General features: G+C 34.2%; 1 protein-coding gene and 1 pseudogene across 1 annotated transcript in view; both read left to right on the plus strand.

Moving 5' to 3' along the window:
- CCSER1 (coiled-coil serine rich protein 1) overlaps positions 1 to 20,380 on the plus strand; it is an 809,928-nt gene that overhangs the window by 205,425 nt on the left and 584,123 nt on the right. Inside the window, exon 6 of the mRNA XM_049790093.1 lies at positions 19,425 to 19,502. Within this exon, the coding sequence (XP_049646050.1) occupies positions 19,425 to 19,502 (78 nt within the window). The remainder of the gene's footprint in view (positions 1 to 19,424; positions 19,503 to 20,380) is intronic.
- On the plus strand, positions 4,226 to 4,326 carry LOC126033151 (uncharacterized; annotated as a pseudogene).

Consider the following 20,380-nt stretch of genomic DNA (forward strand, 5'->3'; position numbering starts at 1 on the left):
GTATTGTCTGAGAGAAGAGGGAGGCTTTCAAAATAGATTAACAAATATAAACATTACTTATACTCCATAGTAAATTTCTTTTTTCTCACTACTCAAACATAACTACCTTAGAAATCTGTAATACTAAGGATTTATTTTACTTCTAACTAAAACTTATATAAATAAATTTCTATTATAAAAAATACCCCAATTAGGGGCTAGAGTGATGGCACAGGTGGTAAGGTGCTAGCCTTGCACGCCCTAACCTAGGATGGACAAGATTATATCCCCAGGCATCCCATATGGTCCCCCAAGCCAGAGGTGATTTCTGAGCACATAGCCAGGAGTAACCCCTGAGCGTCACTGGGTGTGGCCCAAAACAAAACAAAAATACCCCAATTACTTATAGTAGGAAGATTATAGTTCAGAAATAATCTGTACTTTAGTTAATAAGAAGAAATAGAAGAATAGCATTTTATAGAATAATTTTATGAAATGAATGTTATTTTTCACTTGTTTATTGTCATATTACTAATAATACAAGAAAATACTGTATATTATCAACTGTGCAGTATATATTAATTATACAGGTAATCATAGCTGTGGTAATTTTATTTATTGACAAAATACTAGTTTGAAACCATATCAGGACTTTTTTTCTTAAATTACTATCTTTATTTAAACACCTTGATTACAAATATGATTGTAGTTGGGTTTCAGTCATGTAAAGAACACCCCCCTTCACCAGTGCAACATTCCCATCACCAATGTCCTAAATCTCCCTCTCCCAACCCCACTCCCACCTCTACTCTAGACAGGCTTTCAACTTCCCTCATTCATTCATTTTGTTATGAAAGTTCTCAATGTAGTTATTTCTCTAACTTCACTCATAACTCTTTGTGGTGAGCTTCATGTCGTGAGCTAGACCTTCAGACCTTCTTTATTTATTTTTATTCTGTATACCTCACTCTTGTTATTTTAGATTTTAGTGTATATCTTATAATTAAGAACAACTTTTTGCTGTTACTGATATATATTTTTATAACAAGGATGTATATAAAGACATGCTAATTAATATAATGACTTATTTCAGTATGTATATTTCTATTCTGCCCCATACAAATCTTCTCTTTTTGTAGGCTAAGTTGAGAAATAATAATGCATGTGTTTTACAGAAAAAGAAACAATAGTAATCTAGAAATATTATAAATAGCTTAGAAATTTTCTTTTTATATTGCAATCTTAAAAATTAAATAAAAGTTAAGCAATATTACATATTTAGTTTTTAAGTATTGCCTTCAGAAAGCAAAATATTCCTATATTTTTTATTTTCATGTTTCTAATAAAAGGCTTACATGTTCTGATTAAATACATAATAAAACATATACATTGCTTAGAACATTTTGTGATGCATGAGATACTTGGTTCTACCTGTTATTGCTCATTACCATAGAAATGCATTTTTGTTCTGTTGTCTTCCTCCATGAAATGTCATGTACCAACCACATAAACTCATATACATCCATAACAAATATTCTTTTTATTTTTTGGTTTTTGGGTCACACCAGGCAGCGCTCAGGGGTTACTCCTGGCTCTATGCTCAGAAAAATATTCCTATATTTGCCTACGATTATGAAACAAGATGAATTAAATCAAATTCTTTATTTCTCATGTTTATATGTTTACTGAAGTACCAGTGCTAAAATTATGAAATAAGACTGAAACAAACTTTCTTTTCTCCAATCTCTTTGATGTCGTAGTGCAGCTGTCAATTGACATGCAAGATAGTGCTCTGGTTTGATTTGGTAAATTTGGGGTAGACAAATAATTTTGGAAATTTTATATATTTATATGTGCACTCAAATTATTATATATAATGTAATGATGCATACTATAACATTATTTTCTTATATTTTTAGTAATACAAACTATTACTTAAATATGCATTATAATTCAGATTTTATATTACCTTATTTCATGTACAGAATATGATGCTTTTCAGAATGGATTTATAAAAAAATCCTTGCACTATAGGTTCTACTAATCTTAGTCCGACTGACTTTATATAAATTATGTTTATGCTAAAAATAACAGTAATAACTTACATCTTATCGTGAACTTATTTATATCCAATGAGTTAAAGAACATTTTTGTATGGATAGAATATAGCAGTTTGATTTTAACAAGATATGTAAATTGTGGGATGCCTTTTTAAATTACTTAACATTAAAAAAAAATTGTTTCTCCAGTCAGCATACAAAACTGAGCTTTCCACTTGGATGGTAAAATTGGAGTGGGAGGGGACCCTGAGATAACGATGAAGGGACCATCTTGGGTGGGTATAGTAATTGTACTGTAGACACTCTTGGGTTGGAACATTGCATGTCTGGAACTATTTTGCTGCATTATAAATCACAATGTCTACACAAATGAATAATTTTTTTCTCCAGTAAATCTGTATTCATCATGGTCATCTAAATCATTTGTCAGTTGGCAGATTATTATGAGATCTCATTGTTCTTATAAAACTAAGATTCATTTTTCACTTTGCTCCATATCATTCAACTAGAACTATGTTTCTTAAAATCAGACACTTTTATGTCTGGCTGCTATATGTCAGCCATCACAGAAACTCAGGTTTATCCTCAAAAGCCCATTATGGGCTACTTATTTTCTATTCACAGTCCTTCTAGACTAGATAAAGTCCCTCTAGATCTAGACCTGAAACCCCACCTAATCAAGAGGAATGGTTAGAAATTTCCTAAAAAATTTGTTAGCCAGAATTTGTTCTCTCATTGACAACCATGGTTCATTTTACCTTGAAGATATTTTATTGTTTATGTAAATTTTGGGAATTCAGTTAATACCCATTTGTTTCTCTACACTAAACCTTCTCTCGAATTAATCTTATTGATTGCATTTGAAAGTATTCTCAATTATTTTTAATATTTGGCTGCAGGGTTTTTTTAAATTTCCAGTTCTAGTAAATAATTACTGCCTAATGGCTAGTATATTTCTCCCAATTACTTCATAGTCCCTAAGTTTCCTTATTCCTTGGTTTTTAATATTATATAAAAAGCATATATTGACTTTTACTAATCATAGTCATTTTTATATTGCCATTTTAGGAGTCTTACTAGTTACAGAATAGTCTTATGGAACAGTTTGTGAAATAAATAAATCCTTTGTGCAATGAAATTAATTTTCAAATATATAAGCTTTAAATTACTTTGGAATCAGTATTTTGTTTGCCTAGAATTTGTAGTTTTCAATAATTTTTCTCTAATCAAAAATTTTTAGTTTTTTTTTTTTGGGGGGGGTCACACCCGGCAGCGCTCAGGGGTTACTCCTGGCTCCAGGCTCAGAAATTGCTCCTGGCAGGCATCGGGGACCATATGGGACGCCGGGACTCAAACCAGTGACCTTCTGCATGAAAAGCAAATGCCTTACCTCCATACTATCTCTCCGGCCCCATTTTTCTTAGTTTTTTTCAGTATCGAAATGAAACACCCTTGGGGCCAGAGCAGTGGTGCAAGTGCTAATACCTCTGCCTTGAGCACGCTAGCCTAGGATGGACTGTGCTTCAATCCCAGGTGTCCCATATGGTCCCCCAAGCCAGGAGCGATTTCTGAGTGCATGGCCAGGAATAACCCCTGAGCATTCCCTGGTGTGGCCTAAAAATAAATAAATAAATAAATAAATAAATAAACAAACAAACAAAATGAAACACTCATTTGAATTCAGAGGATACATAATATTGTAAAATAGAGTTTTGGTATTCCTAAAATTTAGTAAAAATATAATGTCACCAAAAAATAGTAACGTTTTTTCTTGATAGTCTTATGAGGCATTGCTTCTGACTCACAGCAAATGGCACACAGTGCTATCTTCTTTTAATCTGCTAATCTTCCATTTTTCTCATTTATCAGCAGTTTATAGCAATTATACACACTGTTTTCACATAGCCTCGATTCTGATATTTTTGTTTAGTTTGCAGCTAAGAAAGTGGTCCTGGTGCTCGCTTCAGCAGCACATCCACTAAAATTGGAACAATTGGGTGCAGTCATAGAAATAATTATACTGAGAACTGTCATAACAAAATGTGACTGAATGAGGGAAGTAGAAAGCCTGTCTAGAGTACAGGCCGGTGTGGGGTGGGGAGGAGGAACACTTGGGGTATTGGTGATGGGAATGTTGCACTGGCAAAGGGGTTTTATATATATAAAAAAATAAAGAAAAAAATACATTTAAGAAAAAAAATAAAATAAATTTGGAACGATATAGAGAAGATTATCATGGCCTCTGCACAAGGATGGCATGCAAATTCATGAAGCATTCCATATTTAAAAAAAAAGAAGAAACAAAGTAGCTCTGGGCTGCACTGAGTCAGTGATTATGTTCTGAATTAACAGCTTTATATCAATCTTTTAAAAGTACAATAAATCCATATTACTTTCAGTTTGTGTATAGCCAAGGATATATACCTGTGCTCTCGCACCTTTATTTTTTTCAAGTTGTCATCATATTCGTCAATAAAATATGTTGTATCTGGAGAAAAAATGCTTCAGATATGTTTGCTTAACTCTACTGATCTTTTGTTTCCAAAGCAAGATTATAAACTTCTATTTCTTTTGAGAAGCAAATGTTTAAGCTAGCATAGTATCTGACAGAGTGTAGTGACTTAAAAATATCCGACTCAATAATTTTGTTCCAACTGTTTAGCAGTCTTGTGTGTTTAAGTATTTTTTAGCTATTTGTTCCCTCTACTTTTCTTACACTTACTTTCTCTGTAGTTAATTATTTTGGGGAGTGGGAGTCACAACCAGTAGCACTCAGGGCTTACTCCTTGCCCTGCCTTCAGAGATCACTCCTGGTAAGACTCAAGAGACCATTGGGGCTCCAGGGATCAAAGCTGGAGGAGATTGAGCACAATGCAAGAGTCCTGCAATCATGTTGTTACTGTGGCTCTGCAGTTCTTTTCACCTTAAAAGCATTTGAATATTTTATTTTTATATATATTTTATTTAAACACCTTGATTACATACATGATTGTGTTTGGGTTTCAGTCATGTAAGGAACACCACCCATCACCAATGCAACATTCCCATCACCAATCCCAAATCTCCCTTCTCCCCACCCAACCCCCGCCAGTACTCTAGACAGGCTTTCTATTTCCCTCATACATTCTCATTAGGATAGTTCAAAATGTAGTTATTTCTCTAACTAAACTCATCCCTTTTTTGTGGTGAGCTTCATGAGGTGAGCTGTAACTTCAGCCCTTCTCTCTTTTGTGTCTGAAAATTATTATTGCAAGAATATCTTTCATTTTTCTTAAAACCCATAGATGAGTGAGACCATTCTGCGTCTCTCTCTCTCTGTCTCTGACTTATTTCACTCAGCATAATAGATTCCATGTACATCCATGTATAGGAAATTTCTCCTGACAGCTGCATTATATTCCATTGTGTATATGTATCACAGTTTATTTGGCCATTCTTCTGTTGAAGGGCATCTTGGTTGTTTCCAGAGTCCTGCTATGGTAAATAGTGCTGCAATGAATATAGGTGTAAGGAAGGGGTTTTTGTATTGTATTTTTGTGTTCCTAGGGTATATTCCTAGGAGTGGTATAGCTGGATCATATGGGAGCTCGATTTCCAGTTTTTTGAGGAATCTCCATATCGCTTTTCATAAAGATTGAACTAGACGGCATTCCCACCAGCAGTGGATAAGAGTTCCTTTCTCTCCACATCTCTGCCAACACTGCTTGTTCTCATTCTTTGTGATGTGTGCCAATCTCTGTTGCACATAGTTATTTTGATTTGCATCTCCCTGTTGATTAGTGATGTGGAGCATTTTTTCATGTGTCTTTTGGCCATTTGTATTTCTTCTTTGTCAAAGTGTCTGTCCATTTCTTCTCCCCATTTTTGATGGGATTAGATGTTATTTTCTTGTAAATTTCTGTCAGTGACTTGTATATTTTGGAGATTAGCCCCTTATCTGATGAGTATTGGGAGAATAGTTTCACTCAGTGGGTTGCTCTTGTATCCTGGCTCTTGTATCCTGCTCCAAGGAATAAGAGAGGGCACACGGAAATGGAAATACATACCCTGCTCATTGATTGGCAGGATTAACATCATTAAAATGGCAACACTCCCCAAAGCATTGTACAGATTTAATGCGACCCCTCTAAATATATCCATGACATTCTTCAAAGAAGTGGATCAGGCATTTTTGAAATTCATTTGAACAATAAACACCCTAGAATAGCTAAAGCAATCATTGGGAAAAAAGAATATGGGAGGAATTATTTTCCCCAACTTTAAACTTTACTACAAAGCAATAGTTATCAAAACAGCATGGTATTGGAATAAATCAGATCAGTGGAATAGGCTTGAATACTCAGAGAATGTTCCCCAGACATGCAATCACCTAATTTTTGATAAAGGAGCAAGAAATCCTAAATGGAGCAAAGAAAGCCTCTTCAACAAGTGGTGCTGGCACAACTGGCTAGCCACTTGCAAAAAATTGAACTTAGACCCCCAGTTAACCTCATGTACGAAGGTAAAATCCAAATGGATTAAAGACCTGGATATTAGACCCAAAACCATAAGATATATAGAACAACACATAGGCAAAACACTCCAGGACATTGAAACTACAGGCATCTTCAAGGAGGAAACTGCACTCTCCAAGCAAGTGAAAGCAGAGATTAACAGATGGGAATATATTAAGCTGAAAAGCTTCTGCTTCTAAAGAAAATTTGAATATTTTACTAAATTTTCTAGATATATGATAATATGATATTTGGGTTTTTGTGTACATATACATATTCATGGTGTGGGGGATTTTTCCTGGGGAGCTTTAGCCTACCTGGCTGGTGTCCTAAGTATGAGATATTGTTGAGCTAGTGACTCCAGAGATTTCCCAAAACACCCCATAGCCTCTAGAGCTACACCTAGTGATGTGTGAAGAATCCTGTGGTGTCTGAGATCTAACCAAGGTTAGCAGCATGCAAAGCCTGCAAAGTAGCCCTGCCACTCTTTTTGGCCTCAAGTTCTTAGTTTTAAGAAACAAGTTTCCTGTGCTTCTTAAATAAATAATATTTTTCTGTATATATTATTTCTTCTTTCCTTGTAACAGTGATAGTCTTTTTCTAATTTATTTAATAGAACATTGTTATTTACTAATAAGTTATTTGATGCCATGTTTTAATATGTTTTAATAAGGATCCATTATTGCCTCTGTTTCATGTTTATCATTTGTACATAATGTGCACATTTATTTAAAACACTTAATCCCTGTGACATACTTTTCACCAATTTCAAAACCGTGTCTTATTTTTCCAATTTTCAGACATACTTGACATATATCAATTAAGTTTAAAGTGTGAAAGCGATCATTGATTTGTCAGTATTTTCATGATTTTATATATCTATGTGTATTGGAAAATGATAGCCTCACTATTATTTAGTTTAGTTAATGCCACCATTTTTTCTAACCATAAAATCCTGATTCCATGGTTTCTTGAAAGACAGTCTCCAGAGATGCTAAGAACTTTATTGGCAACAACCTGGACTGGAAGATGATGGAATCATGTCATAAATGCAACCTTCTTATTTGCAGCTCACAAAAAATAGCTTTTATTGACAAATGTGAACTGGGAAGCCCTTTTTAGAAAGGGTGTGTTGAGGATAAGTGAGTGCCAGAATGACTAATAATCTTCCTCCTATAATTCTCATTATGTATACTCTATTTTATCTGCCAATGAAATCAAAGTCTTTGAGTAGATTAAAGGATTCAATCTATTCTTGGCTTACTCTAGAAAAAAGGTCATTAAAAAGACAGTCATACCTGCTAAGAAAAGCTCCTGCTCATTCAGTTCTTGAAGTCTTTGAGGCTGGTTTCAGTTGCTTAATTACACTTTTATGTAGGTATAACTCCCACTGAGAACTTTTATTTTTGTTTTAAAGTAATATCATAATAATGTGAGATTCATTTATACATGATTGAAAATCTTCATGTTCTTATGATCCTTAACAACACCACCATGGTCCTATTTTATATGACTTATCAACCCCTTGTCCCTTCCTTTCTGATTTGGTCTTACAAACTAAATTTTCATTGTTTAGTTCAGTTTGTTTTCTTTGCATATTATATATAAATGAAATCATAGTATATTTATCTATCTGGTACATTATATTGTAGTTAGAAATAATCTTTAGTTCCGTGATGTAATGTTTTTCACACTGAACTCTGAAATAATCATTCAAGTACTGTAATTTCTATACAGTTTATATTTTAATTTATGTTCCTTTATTACTTTTGCCAAATACATGTTTCTCAGTTTAGAATTTTAGAATAAATAAAAAGAAAATAAAAATAATGAGCTGAGCAGATTTATTTATTTTATTAATTATAGAAAGGAATAAAGGAAATCTTCTAGTTCCAGATTTACTGCAGTACCTTTAATTAAGGATTACTTACAGTTTATGAAAGTTTTGTGGCCAGGCTGATTCTGTCATTTAGAAACCAAAAGCACCTAAAAGCAATGATGATGAGTATTCTGGAGTTTGTTTAAGATTTTTTGTGTGTGTGGCAAATAGCTTTCTCCAGCACTGGACACAAGAGTTGCACTATCTGCAACAAGGTCTTGGCAATGTCTAGAAGACAAAGGGACATTTACATTTACAACTAGCTACCTTAGATGTAAATTTTTTTTACAGAAGTATGTAATACTATTCTTTTACTATACAATGTGAAATTCTTGAGAAGAAATTCTTCGTAACTGACAGGCAGATACCCAGGAGAATTATTATTTCATTCAGCAAGGACATTTCTTTTTGAGTTTCTGGAAAACTGAAAACAAAATAATTTTTAGTACTCTGATCTAGTTACTCAGATCATCCCCACGCAGCCTTGTTCACCTTGGTGACCATGACCTTGGCGATGTTGAGTTTTGTTTGGAAACCAAGAAAGCTTAATGGTCATTAACATTGTTTAATTGGAAGAGCATAAATTGTTAGTGCTTGTATTTCTGAAATGACAAAACAAACCCAAATATCAAAGGGGCAGAGAAATGCCAGACCTTTATTTAAATTTTCTCTGTAGCTAAGGGAGAAGCTGCAGGCCACATGTTAAGGACATCTGTGCACATCATTAGGGAACTAGGAGCTGGGGACAATCACACACTGCATCTGTTTCTACTCTTGGCTGTCTTTTTATAACCCTATATTTTCTGTGTGTACTTTGCTAAATAATTGGTGATTATGTGTATTATGGATTTTTCTTGCAAACCAACAAACCACATACCAACAAAACATTGTAATTTCATGAAAAAATGAATAATACACATAACCCAATGAGAGAAATATCCTCATAATTGGTTTTATTCTATACTTTTTCTCAGTGGTCACCTCAGTATTATACACTTTTGATCTCACAAAGTAAGTGTCATTATATATTAAGTATAATAAACCTACACTGGAATTCAAATTTGAAATAAAATTTAACTTGTCAGAAGACTAAAGCTTTCCTCAAAATTTCATTTATATAATATCAGTCATCTCTGCTGGATAATGCTTGATGACAGTTCTTTGTCTCCTGTGAGTTTGTTCTCGTGGCAGCCAAAATTTTTTTACTCACACTCTGAAATGTAGAATTTTTTTTGTTTTGTTTTGTTTTTGGGCCACACCCGGCGGTACTCAGGGGTTACTCCTGGCTGTTTGCTCAGAAATAGCTCCTGGCAGGCACGGGGGACCATATGGGACACCGGGATTCAAACCAACCACCTTTGGTCCTGGATCGGCTGCTTGCAAGGCAAACTCCGCTGTGCTATCTCTCCCGGCCTGAAATGTAGAACTTTTATGAGACTCATTTAACTTATTTTTTTGTGAAACTTTTAAGCACAATAAATTAAATGCATTTTTTATTTCCTTTTGTTTTGGGGTCACACCCAGAAGCACTCAGGAGTTGCTCCTGGCTCTATGATCAGAAATCGCTCCTGGCAGACTCGGGAGTCCATATGGGATGTCAGGATTCGAACCACCATCCTTCTGCATGCAAGGCAAACTCCTACCTCCTGCTATCTCTCTGGCCCCTACAGCTCTTTTTTAGTTATTTTTTTTTAAAGTTGTTTCCTGACTCTGCACGCAGGATTTACTACTAGCAAAGTTTGGGGGCCATTTAGGGTGCTGGGGATCAAATCTGGCAAATGCCCCACCCACTGTATCATCTCTCTGGTCCCAAGTCCAATGACAAAACATCATCAAAGAGAGTAAGCACAGTGTTTTTCTTTTTTTTTTTAAAAAAAAAATGGCTTGAAAGAAAAAAAATCCAAACTGAAATACATGCCTTACTAAATAGAGGAAGCAAAAATTACTGAGCACCTATTTTAATTAGGTACTTCTAAAGATGTGTTGATAATCTTAATTCTAATGTGCCTGCATGGAACTTTGACATTTTAGTGATTATATATTATCCTAGAATAAAAATTCTACTTGTATCATTAGCTTTTTCCTCATAGTCAGGAAATTATAAAACTTGCAAAATCAGTCAACGATTACATTAATGGAGAGGAGGTAATTGACTTAGCCTACAGTGTGATGGAAAATTTTCCTGCTTAATTTTTAAGAGCTCAGGAGAAAATAGGAACATTTCAGCTATATCTCTTTTGTATTCTTACTAGTTCTCACTACCATGGAATGTTTTGTACCATACGCTGTGAACAAAAAGATTAAGAGTTATTATAGACATATTAACTCTTAAGATACTAAAACATTCTTATAATGGGCACTGTAGTGGGAGTCCATGGCTTCCAAATGCATTCTGCACTTGCTTCTGTGGATAAAAGAATTAACATTATTATAGACATCAATAAAGAGCAGTTGACAGCTTGCTGCAGGTCTCTTTGAAGTATAAAAGAGAATATAAGCTTTGTGTTTCACCTCTTACACTCAGTTTCTTTCCTTCTCCTCTCTATACTCTGTAGCCAACGGTGTTGGATTAAAATATCATTTAGACCATTGGGCTTCTTTGTGCAGTTACTTTAAATACCACATATTAGTGATAGCATTCTGTTCTCAAAATAAAATCTGTTTTGATTGATTTTTTTCTACAGTTATTTAAAAATGAAATTTCTAAAAATTCCCACTCAAGATATTTAATTCTTGTGTGTGTGTGTGTGTGTGTGTGTGTGTGTGTGTGTGTGTGTGTGTGTGTGTGTGTGTGGTTTTTGGGTCACACCCGGCAGTGCTCAGGGGTTACTCCTGGCTCTACGCTCAGAAATTGCTCCTGGCAGGCACGGGAGACCATATGGAACGCCGGGTTTTGAACGGATGACCTTCTGCATGAAAGGCAAATGCTTTACTTCCATGCTATCTCTCCAGCCCCGATATTTAACTCTTAATATGAGTTCAAACCAAGAACCATTTATTCTAATGTACCACTGGAGGAAAAAGTAGGAAAGCCTATCGTACATGGGTTTCAACTTCACCAAAGTTTCAAAGTGACCACACAAAAAGTTCATCTAAAAGAAATGGAAACTGTTTCCACTATATTTCCCTTTGCAATTCTATAGATAAAATTTTCATGTTTCTGCATTTTTGTGATTTTTAAATAGATGCCTGAAGTTTAATATAATTTTTTCAGTAGTAAGTATATTTGTGAAAATTACTGTATCTCAAATACAGTCATTAATATAATAACTGAAGGTTTAACAAGCTCTTTTTTAAAAGATAAGAGTTAAAATATATTATAAAAGGTATGTGTGTGGCAGTTTATGTTGTTTGCATAGATACAAAAAAATATGGGAGAAATAGGGAGAAAAAACATTTGGCCTAAAAAACAGGGAGACCTTATCCATGAATTATCCTAGCATAAGACCAACTACAGGCTCCAGGCATACTAAGTTGTCCAACCCCAAATTATTTCTCTGGGTCCCAATAAAAGCTCTTCACAATCACAGTTTTTGCTGTTAGGTTTCTGTAGTTAGAAATTCTGGTTTCTGTACAGGTCCTATGCCAATGTCACGGTGACATAGAGCATCTTCTGATTTCATCTTACCATTAGGTGGCAATGCAGAGAGCCCTGCCCTGAAGGCAGGCTGTTGCAGTTACCAAGTCATCATAAAGTCTCATGAACCCACTCTAGAGTAACTCAATGCCAGGGTAGCAGTAAGGCCGTCCCTGATAGAAGTCAGATTCCTGTTGTTGATGGGGAAACCATGGGTATTTTCATGTATTGTATCCAAGCCTGTTGATGGGAAAACAACACAAACAACACCATGCACAGAAAATAAAGATGGCAGCTCTGATGACCCGAAAAGTACAAACTCCCAAGGTAGCTTCTCAGATAAGGAATTTAGATCAGAAATATAGAGACTATTTGAAGAACTCAAAGAAAGCATAAAGCAAAACAGATCACAAAGATATGTATTAAGAAACAACACACTGGAAAAAAAAAAGAAACAAACTAAAATAACAGGACTGAATAACTCGATAGATAAAATGAAAATCTCAATAGAAAGCACCTCCAAAGAAGAAAAGCAGGTGATAAAAGAATCTGCGAGCTGGAAGATGAGATGCAAAACAACTCCATACAGCAGGAGAGATTGGAAAAGAGCCATAAAAGAAAAAATGACAATGGAAAAATTACTCAAAGAATCTGAACAGATGAAAATAGAAGTCTTTGATAAATGCGACAGGAAAAAAAAAAACATAAGAATCGGTGGAGTCCCAGAGACCCAGGAAGATAATCCCCAAGAAGAATCAACAGTCAAAGACATAATTACAGAGAAAGAACCAGAGCTAAAGATGACACGCAAACAAATTCCGCATACCCAAGGAGTACCAGCTAAAAGAGACCCGAAGAAAAGCACCCCAGGAAACATCCTAGTCACAGTGACGAATTCCACAGACAAGGATAGAATACTGAAAGCAGCAAGATCTAAAATGGAAATTACATTCAAAGTACACACTTAAGATTTGTAGTAGACCTGTCTCACAAGAAACCCTCAAGTCCAAAGGCAGTGGTAAGATACAGTGATAAAACTCAATGAAATGAATGTTTCACCTAGAATACTGCACCCAGCCAGACTCACTTTCAGGTTTGAAGGAAGCATACATAGCTTCATAGATAAACAACAGCTCAGAAACTTTGCAGACTCAAAACCAGCCTTAAAAGAAAAACTGAAAGGTCTACTTTAAGAAAAGACAGACCAACAGATACACAAAACTTCTTCACCAATATAACACTATATCCCATGACAATTATATCTCTCAAGTCACTGGACTAAGTGCACCTGTTAATATTGCACACAGAGTGGCAAAATAAATCAAAAATTTGAATACAACATTTTACTATGAGAAACACATTGGAATATTCAGAACAAACATAGACTCAAAATCAAAGACTGGAAGAAAATCATCCAAGCAAGCAACTCCCTTATAAAAGCTGGATTGGCCATATTAATATCAGATGACACAAACTTTGGACTCAAAAAAAGTTATAAAGAACAAAGATGGCCATTTCATACTAATTAACGGATATGTACAACAAGAAGAAATCACACTTCTAAACATATATGCAACAATGAGGGACCAGCAAAGTATTTAATACAGTTGTTGACAAATCTGAAAAAAAGATATCAATAGCAACACAGTAACAGTGGGAGACCTCAGCACTGCCCTGTCATTCATTGATCGGTCAACCAGGCTGAAACCCATCAAAAATATAAAACCTCTGAAAAGGGAAATGGAAGAAAGTAGAATAATGTTACCCTTCCTCCAACCTCCTGTCTATCTTACATGGATGGGAGGGGTCTATGGTTGGTAACAAACGGATTGCCTCAGAAGGGGCAGAGAAGATGCAGCAGGGGGGGGGTGTTAAGACCTTTTAATAAAGCTTCATGTCTCCTGAAATTTGTTGGGATCATTTCTTTATCATCATCCTAATACCTCAAACCCACTTGCCTAACTTGCCTAAAGTGGCTGCAGGCACAATCCATCCATCCAATTCATTCACTTCATTTAGGACAATATAATTAATATTCAATACAATACACTAATAATATATATATATATATGAATGTATATCCAGTTTTCTGGGGATAGAGAGCCCTCCCCCGCTCTCTCCTCTCTCTCTCTACATATATATATATATATATATATATATATATATATATATATATATATATATATATATATACTTCCTTCAAACCTGAAAGTGAGTCTGGCTGGGTGCTGTATTCTAGGTGAAACATTCATTTCATTGAGTTTTATCACTGTATCTTAACACTGCCTTTGGACTTGAGGGTTTCTTTTGACAGGTCTACTACAAATATATATATATATATGTATATATATATGTATATATATACATATATATATATATATATAAAGAGGAGTATCACTATAGATACTGCAGAGATTCAAAGGGTAATCAGAAACTCCTTTGAAAAACTCTATGCCATGAAACCTGAGAACCTGGAAATAATGGATAAATTATTGTATTCTTATAAATGTCTATGGTTAAACCAGGATGATCTAGTCTATCTTAAACAGACCAAACACTACTGAAGAAATTAAAATGGTAATCAAAAGTCTTCCCCAAAACAAAATCACAGGCCCTGATGAATTTACTAATGAATTCTTTCAAACTTCAAGAGAAACTACTACCAGTCCTTTTTAGGCTCTTTCACTAAATTGAAGACTCTGGAACACTTCCTAGTAGTTTTTATGAAGCAAAGATCATCTTGATACTAAAACTCGACAAATATGCTACAAAAAAGAAAACTACAGACCAATATCCCTGATGAACACAGATTCAAAGATCCTCAACCAAATTCTAATAAATAGCATCCAATGCCTCATCCAGAAGGTCATACACCATGACCAAGTATTGTTTCATTCCAGGAATTGAAGCATGTTTTAACATATGTAAATCAACATAATATACCATAAAATCATGAGAAAAATAAAAGCCATATAATCATATGCTGAGGAAGCATTTGATAAGGTCCAAACCAATCTTGATAAAAACTCTCATTAAGATGGGAATGGAAGGAAGTTTTCTCAATATAGTCAAGACCATTTACCACAAGCAATGGCAAATGTCATTTTCCATAGATAAACTAAAAGCCCTTCCTCTAATATCTGGTACAAGCAACGACTGTATTCTCACCATAGTGCTGAAAATTCTTGCCATAGCGATTAGACAAGAAAAGATATTAATGAAATCCAGATAGGAAAGGAAGAAGTCCAGCTCTCACTGTTTGCAGATGACATGATACTACATTTAGAAAACCCTATAGACTCTACTAAAAAGTTTCTAAAAGCAATAGATTCATATAGCAAAGTGGCAGGCTACACAATTAAAAGACAACAATCAATGGCCTTCTTCTACACCGTTAATTATAGAGAATTGTTCATTAAAAAAAACAATACCATGGTCCAGAGTGATGGCACAGTGGTAGGGCAATTGCTTTGCACGTGATAACCTAGGATTGACTGTGGTTCGATACCCTGACACCCTATATATTCCCCAAGCGAGAATTGATTTCTGAGTGCATAGCCAGGAGTAACCCCTGAGTGTCACTAGGGGAGGCAAAATTAATTAATTAATTAAAATTAAAAATTCCCATTCACATTCCTGTCACACAAACTCAAATATCTTGGAGTCAACTTAACTAAAGGGTTGAAGGATCTATACAAAGAAAACTATAAAACTATGCTTCAATAAATAGAAGTGGGCACATGGGAATGAGATACACACCAACTCATGGACTGGGAGGATTAACGTTAAAATGGTTATACATCCAAAAGCATTGTACAGACTTAATGTAATCCCTCTAAAGAGAACCATGACATTCTTCAAATATGTGGATCAAACAATTCTGAAATTTATTTGGAACAATAAACACCTGCAAATAACTAGAACAAGCCTTGGGAGAAGAAATATGGAAGTCATTACTTTCCCCAACTTTGAATTGCATTACAAAACTATAGTACTTTAAACAGCATGGTATTGGAATGAAGACAGACCCTCAGGTTAGCGGAATAGACTTGAGTATTTAGAAAATGTTTCCCAGACATACAATCCATTAATTTTTTATAAAGTGGCAATAAATGCAAAATGGAGTAAGGAAATCCTCTTCAAGTAGTAGTGTTGGGATAACTGGTCAACTACTTGCAAAAAAAGTGAATTGACCTCCTTCTAATACCATGCACAAAGGTCAAATCCAAATGGATTAAAGACCTGGATATCAGCCAGACACCATAGGTATATAGAAGAACACATAGGTAAAACACTCCCTGACATTGAGACTAAAGGTATCTTACAAGAGAAAACAGCAGAGAAGCAGAGAAGCTTCTGTACTTCAAAGAAAATAATGTGTAGGATACAAAAACCACCAACACAATGTGAGAAACTATTCACCCAAACCCATCAGACAAGGGTCTAATATCTAAGATATATAAGGTACTGACAGAATTTAACAAGAAAAATATCAAACGCAATAAAAAACGAGTGAGAAGAAATTAACAGAAATTCCTCAAGGAATAAATACAAATGGCCAAAAGGCACATGAAAAAGTGCTTCAGATCACTAGCCGTCAGGGAAATGCAAATCAAAATGACAATGAGGTACCATTTCACGTCACACAGACTGGCACACATCACAAAGAACAAGAACCAGTGTTGGCGGGCATATGGGGAGAAAGGAACTCTCATTCACTGCTGGTGGGAATGCCTTCTAGTCCAGCCTTAATGGAAAAAAATAGGGAGATTTCTCAAAAAACTGGAAACTGAGCTCCCATATGATCTAGCTATATAACACTTCTAGGGATATACTCTATGAACACCAAAATACAATTCAAATATGCCTTATTCACAGCTATATTCTTTACCTCACTATCTACAATAGCCAGACTTTGGAAACAAGCAAGATGCCCTTTAACAGGTGGCTAAAGAAATTAGTACGTATACAAAATGGAATATTATGCAGCCATCAGTAGAGATAAGTCTTGAAATTTTCCTATACATGGATGTAAAGGGAATCTGTTATGCTGAGTGAAATAAGTCAGAGAGAGAGAGAGAGAGAAACACACAATAGTGTTTTTCTCTATGGGTTTTAAGTAAAATAAAAGACATTATTTTAATAATACCCAGAGACATTAGAGATGAGGGCTGGAAGGTCTGGCTCACGAAATAAAGCTCACCACAAAGAGTGGTGATTGCAGATAGAGAAATAATTACATTGACAACTATGGTGATAGTGTCAATGAGTGAGAGAAATAGAATGCCTGTCTCAAATACAGGCGGGGGGAAGAGGAATACTGGGGACATTGGTGATGGGAACGTTGCACTGATGAAGGGACTTGTTCTTTTTATGACTGAAATTCAACTACAGAAGAAGAAAACAATGAATAAAGAGCTACCTCAACTTTCTCTAAGAGAAATTCTAATCCTGACAAATCTATTTTTGCTATTGTGTAAATTTATTTTTTTTCTTTCATGTTTGAAAGAATGTTTTATAGGATATGCTGTTTTATGACTTTTGTTTGTTTGTTTGTTTTGAGGACACACTGGGGAATGTTGTAGGGTTTTTCTCATCTCTGGGACCTGGAATCACTCTTGGCAGGCTCAGGAACCATATGGGATGTCCGGGATCAAACCGGATTGACCTCGTGGTAGGCAAATGTTGTAACCATTGGACTGTTGCTCCTCCCACACTTTGACTTTTTTTTTTTTTTTTTTTTTACCATTGAGCATTTTTTCTCAAAGTATTCCATTTTTTTCTTTCCTTTTTTTGTTTGCTGAGTTTTTTTGACAAGCTAGTTCAGAATGCCTCTATACTATCTGCTTTGGTTTTCGGATTTAATTGTATTCTCTAGTTCTTTATGAACTCTTAAGATTTAATTTTGTGTCCTTGCTGTATATCTCTTTGCATTTAAAAGCCAGTGTTCTATCCATGTATTTCCTGCACAATTTCTTTTCATTTTTGGAAAGTTTTCTACTATTCTTTTATGAAGCTTTTTGTTTCCTTTTTTTTTTTTTCTCTTCTTCTGGAATACCCAATCTTAATAATTTTTATTACTTTCATATGTCTGGTTGACCATAAATGTGACAAACTCATCTATTGTCCCTTTATTTCACTCTTTTGCTGTAATATTTGCTCCATAATTTTTTGTTTGTATACATGCACATTGAAAACATTTTTATTTCAAATGAAAAGTATGTACTTAAAACTTAAGTTTTTTTTCTTAAATAGAAAATACCTCAGAGACTGTATTTAAATATGGTAAAAATAAGTTATGATTCTTTTTTGTTTTCGGTATAATTAGCTTGATTTTGGAGAAGATGATTATATGAATAATTTGAATAGTCATTTAAATAATTATATTAGTGTAAATAAATTGCTCTTATATTTTGTTTCACAAAATAAGAAATATTCTAAAATGTCAGGTACTGCAAATGTACGGATTTTAAAAATCAATATTTTCATTTAATTGTACATTGATTGCAGACACATACAGTTTTCATAAAGAATTAATAAGGTGGGCTGGAGAGATAGCACAGCAGTAAGGCCGTTTACTTGCAAGGAGAAGAACGCTGGTTCAAATCCCGGCATCCCATATTGTCCCCCAAGATTGCTGCGGGTGATTTCTGAGCATAGAGCCAGAAGAAATCCCTGAGAACTGCAGGGTATTACCCAAAATCAAACAAACAAAAATAATTAAAAAGGTACTTAATGATCTAATTCTCCAAAAATCAAGAAGAAAAAGAATAATACATATTAGAAAATTGGCCTGTAAGTCATCTAAAATTCAGTGGTCCTCAAACTATGGCCCGCGGGCCACATATTGTATTTGTATTTGTTTTGTTTTGCAAAATAAGATATATGCAGTGTGCATAAGAATTCATTCATAAGTTTTGTTTTTACTATAGTCAGACCCTCCAATGGTCTAAGGGACAGTGAACTGGCCCCCTGTTTAAAAAGTTTGAGGACCCCTGATCTAAATGATACAGTGAATCATTATTAACAGATTTTAATTTGAAAGAATTGAAAAGTAAATGCAGTATTTAAATTTAGCACATAGACCACTAAATTTTCTCATAATATTTAATTATAAACACTTAAATATGCATTGAAAGATAATAATGTGGTTACTTTCTGAAATAATTGTTTCTAAATAGGAATGTTTCATTATATAGTGATTTGAATATCACCCTCATATTTATTTTAACAATAAATATTGTCTCTTAGAAGTATAATATAACCACAAAAATTACTTTCTTGGTGATTATGTTGATGGTCCAAAAAGCTGGAGCACATGATTTGCCTATAAGTGACAGTCAGAGTTCTAGGAGCAAATTTAGCCATCCTGGTTGGCCCATATTTACACGATGCCCTAACAACAACTTCTTTAATTCAATTTTGTTTTCTTGTAGAGTGCAGATATGAGCCCAGCAAGTAGCACCACTTCACTTCCGGTGAGTCCTCTTACTGAGGAAGCCTTGCCTTTCAAGGTAAATATTGCTTTTTATGTTTAATGGTAGCTCATAATAATATTACTAGGGTAATAAATATGTTGAGCTAGTGAGGTGAACTACTTTATTTTAATCCATGTAACTCATATTTTAAATGCTGAAATGAATTTCTTCTATCATCTTTCAGTTAAATAAAAATAAAAGCTTAGTATTGATGTTGAAGTTTTGTCAAATTTGTTTTTGTTTGTGGTGCCAAAGACACACTGCAATAAAAGAGAATGAATCAGTCCTATATATTGAGGTTAGATTTTTATTAGCTGGCTAAGATTTCATTAATGAATCTTAATCGTAATAACTAAATCCTTACAAAATAATTTTTTTAATTATGAATTGAAATATTGAACCATCTTTTCAAACAGTGTCCTTAGATATTTTTATAAATATTCAAATAAATAGAATAATCAAAATTTTCACTTTGGATAACTAAAGAAACTACAAATAGGAAAGCCTTTTTGTTGTATTATTTAAAATTGGACCAATCATTTCATATTTGCCTTAGGGATGTCTATTTTAAATGAAGATTATTTAGTTACATATTGTTTATATCTTGTACCATAATCTGTATGGTTTCCATACTTTTAATATTTGACATATTATTAAAATTATAGAAGACTTTGCATGCCATTGTGACTGTTTAGTTTTCTAAGTATGAGAATTTTTGCTTAATGACAGAAAATAATATTTGTTAAAATCTCCTTAATATATCAATTCATTGTTAAAAGCTAAATAATATTGACTGCATTATCCAACAATCAGGAAAAAATAACTGCTTTTAAGTCTGTTATTATTCAATAGTTTTGTTTTACTATTGTATGACTCAGAAATTACAGAAATTATATTTAATTGAGGTATAGAAA

The sequence above is a fragment of the Suncus etruscus genome, chromosome 16 (assembly GCF_024139225.1).
Source record: "Suncus etruscus isolate mSunEtr1 chromosome 16, mSunEtr1.pri.cur, whole genome shotgun sequence".
NCBI classification, from domain to species: Eukaryota; Metazoa; Chordata; class Mammalia; order Eulipotyphla; family Soricidae; genus Suncus; species Suncus etruscus.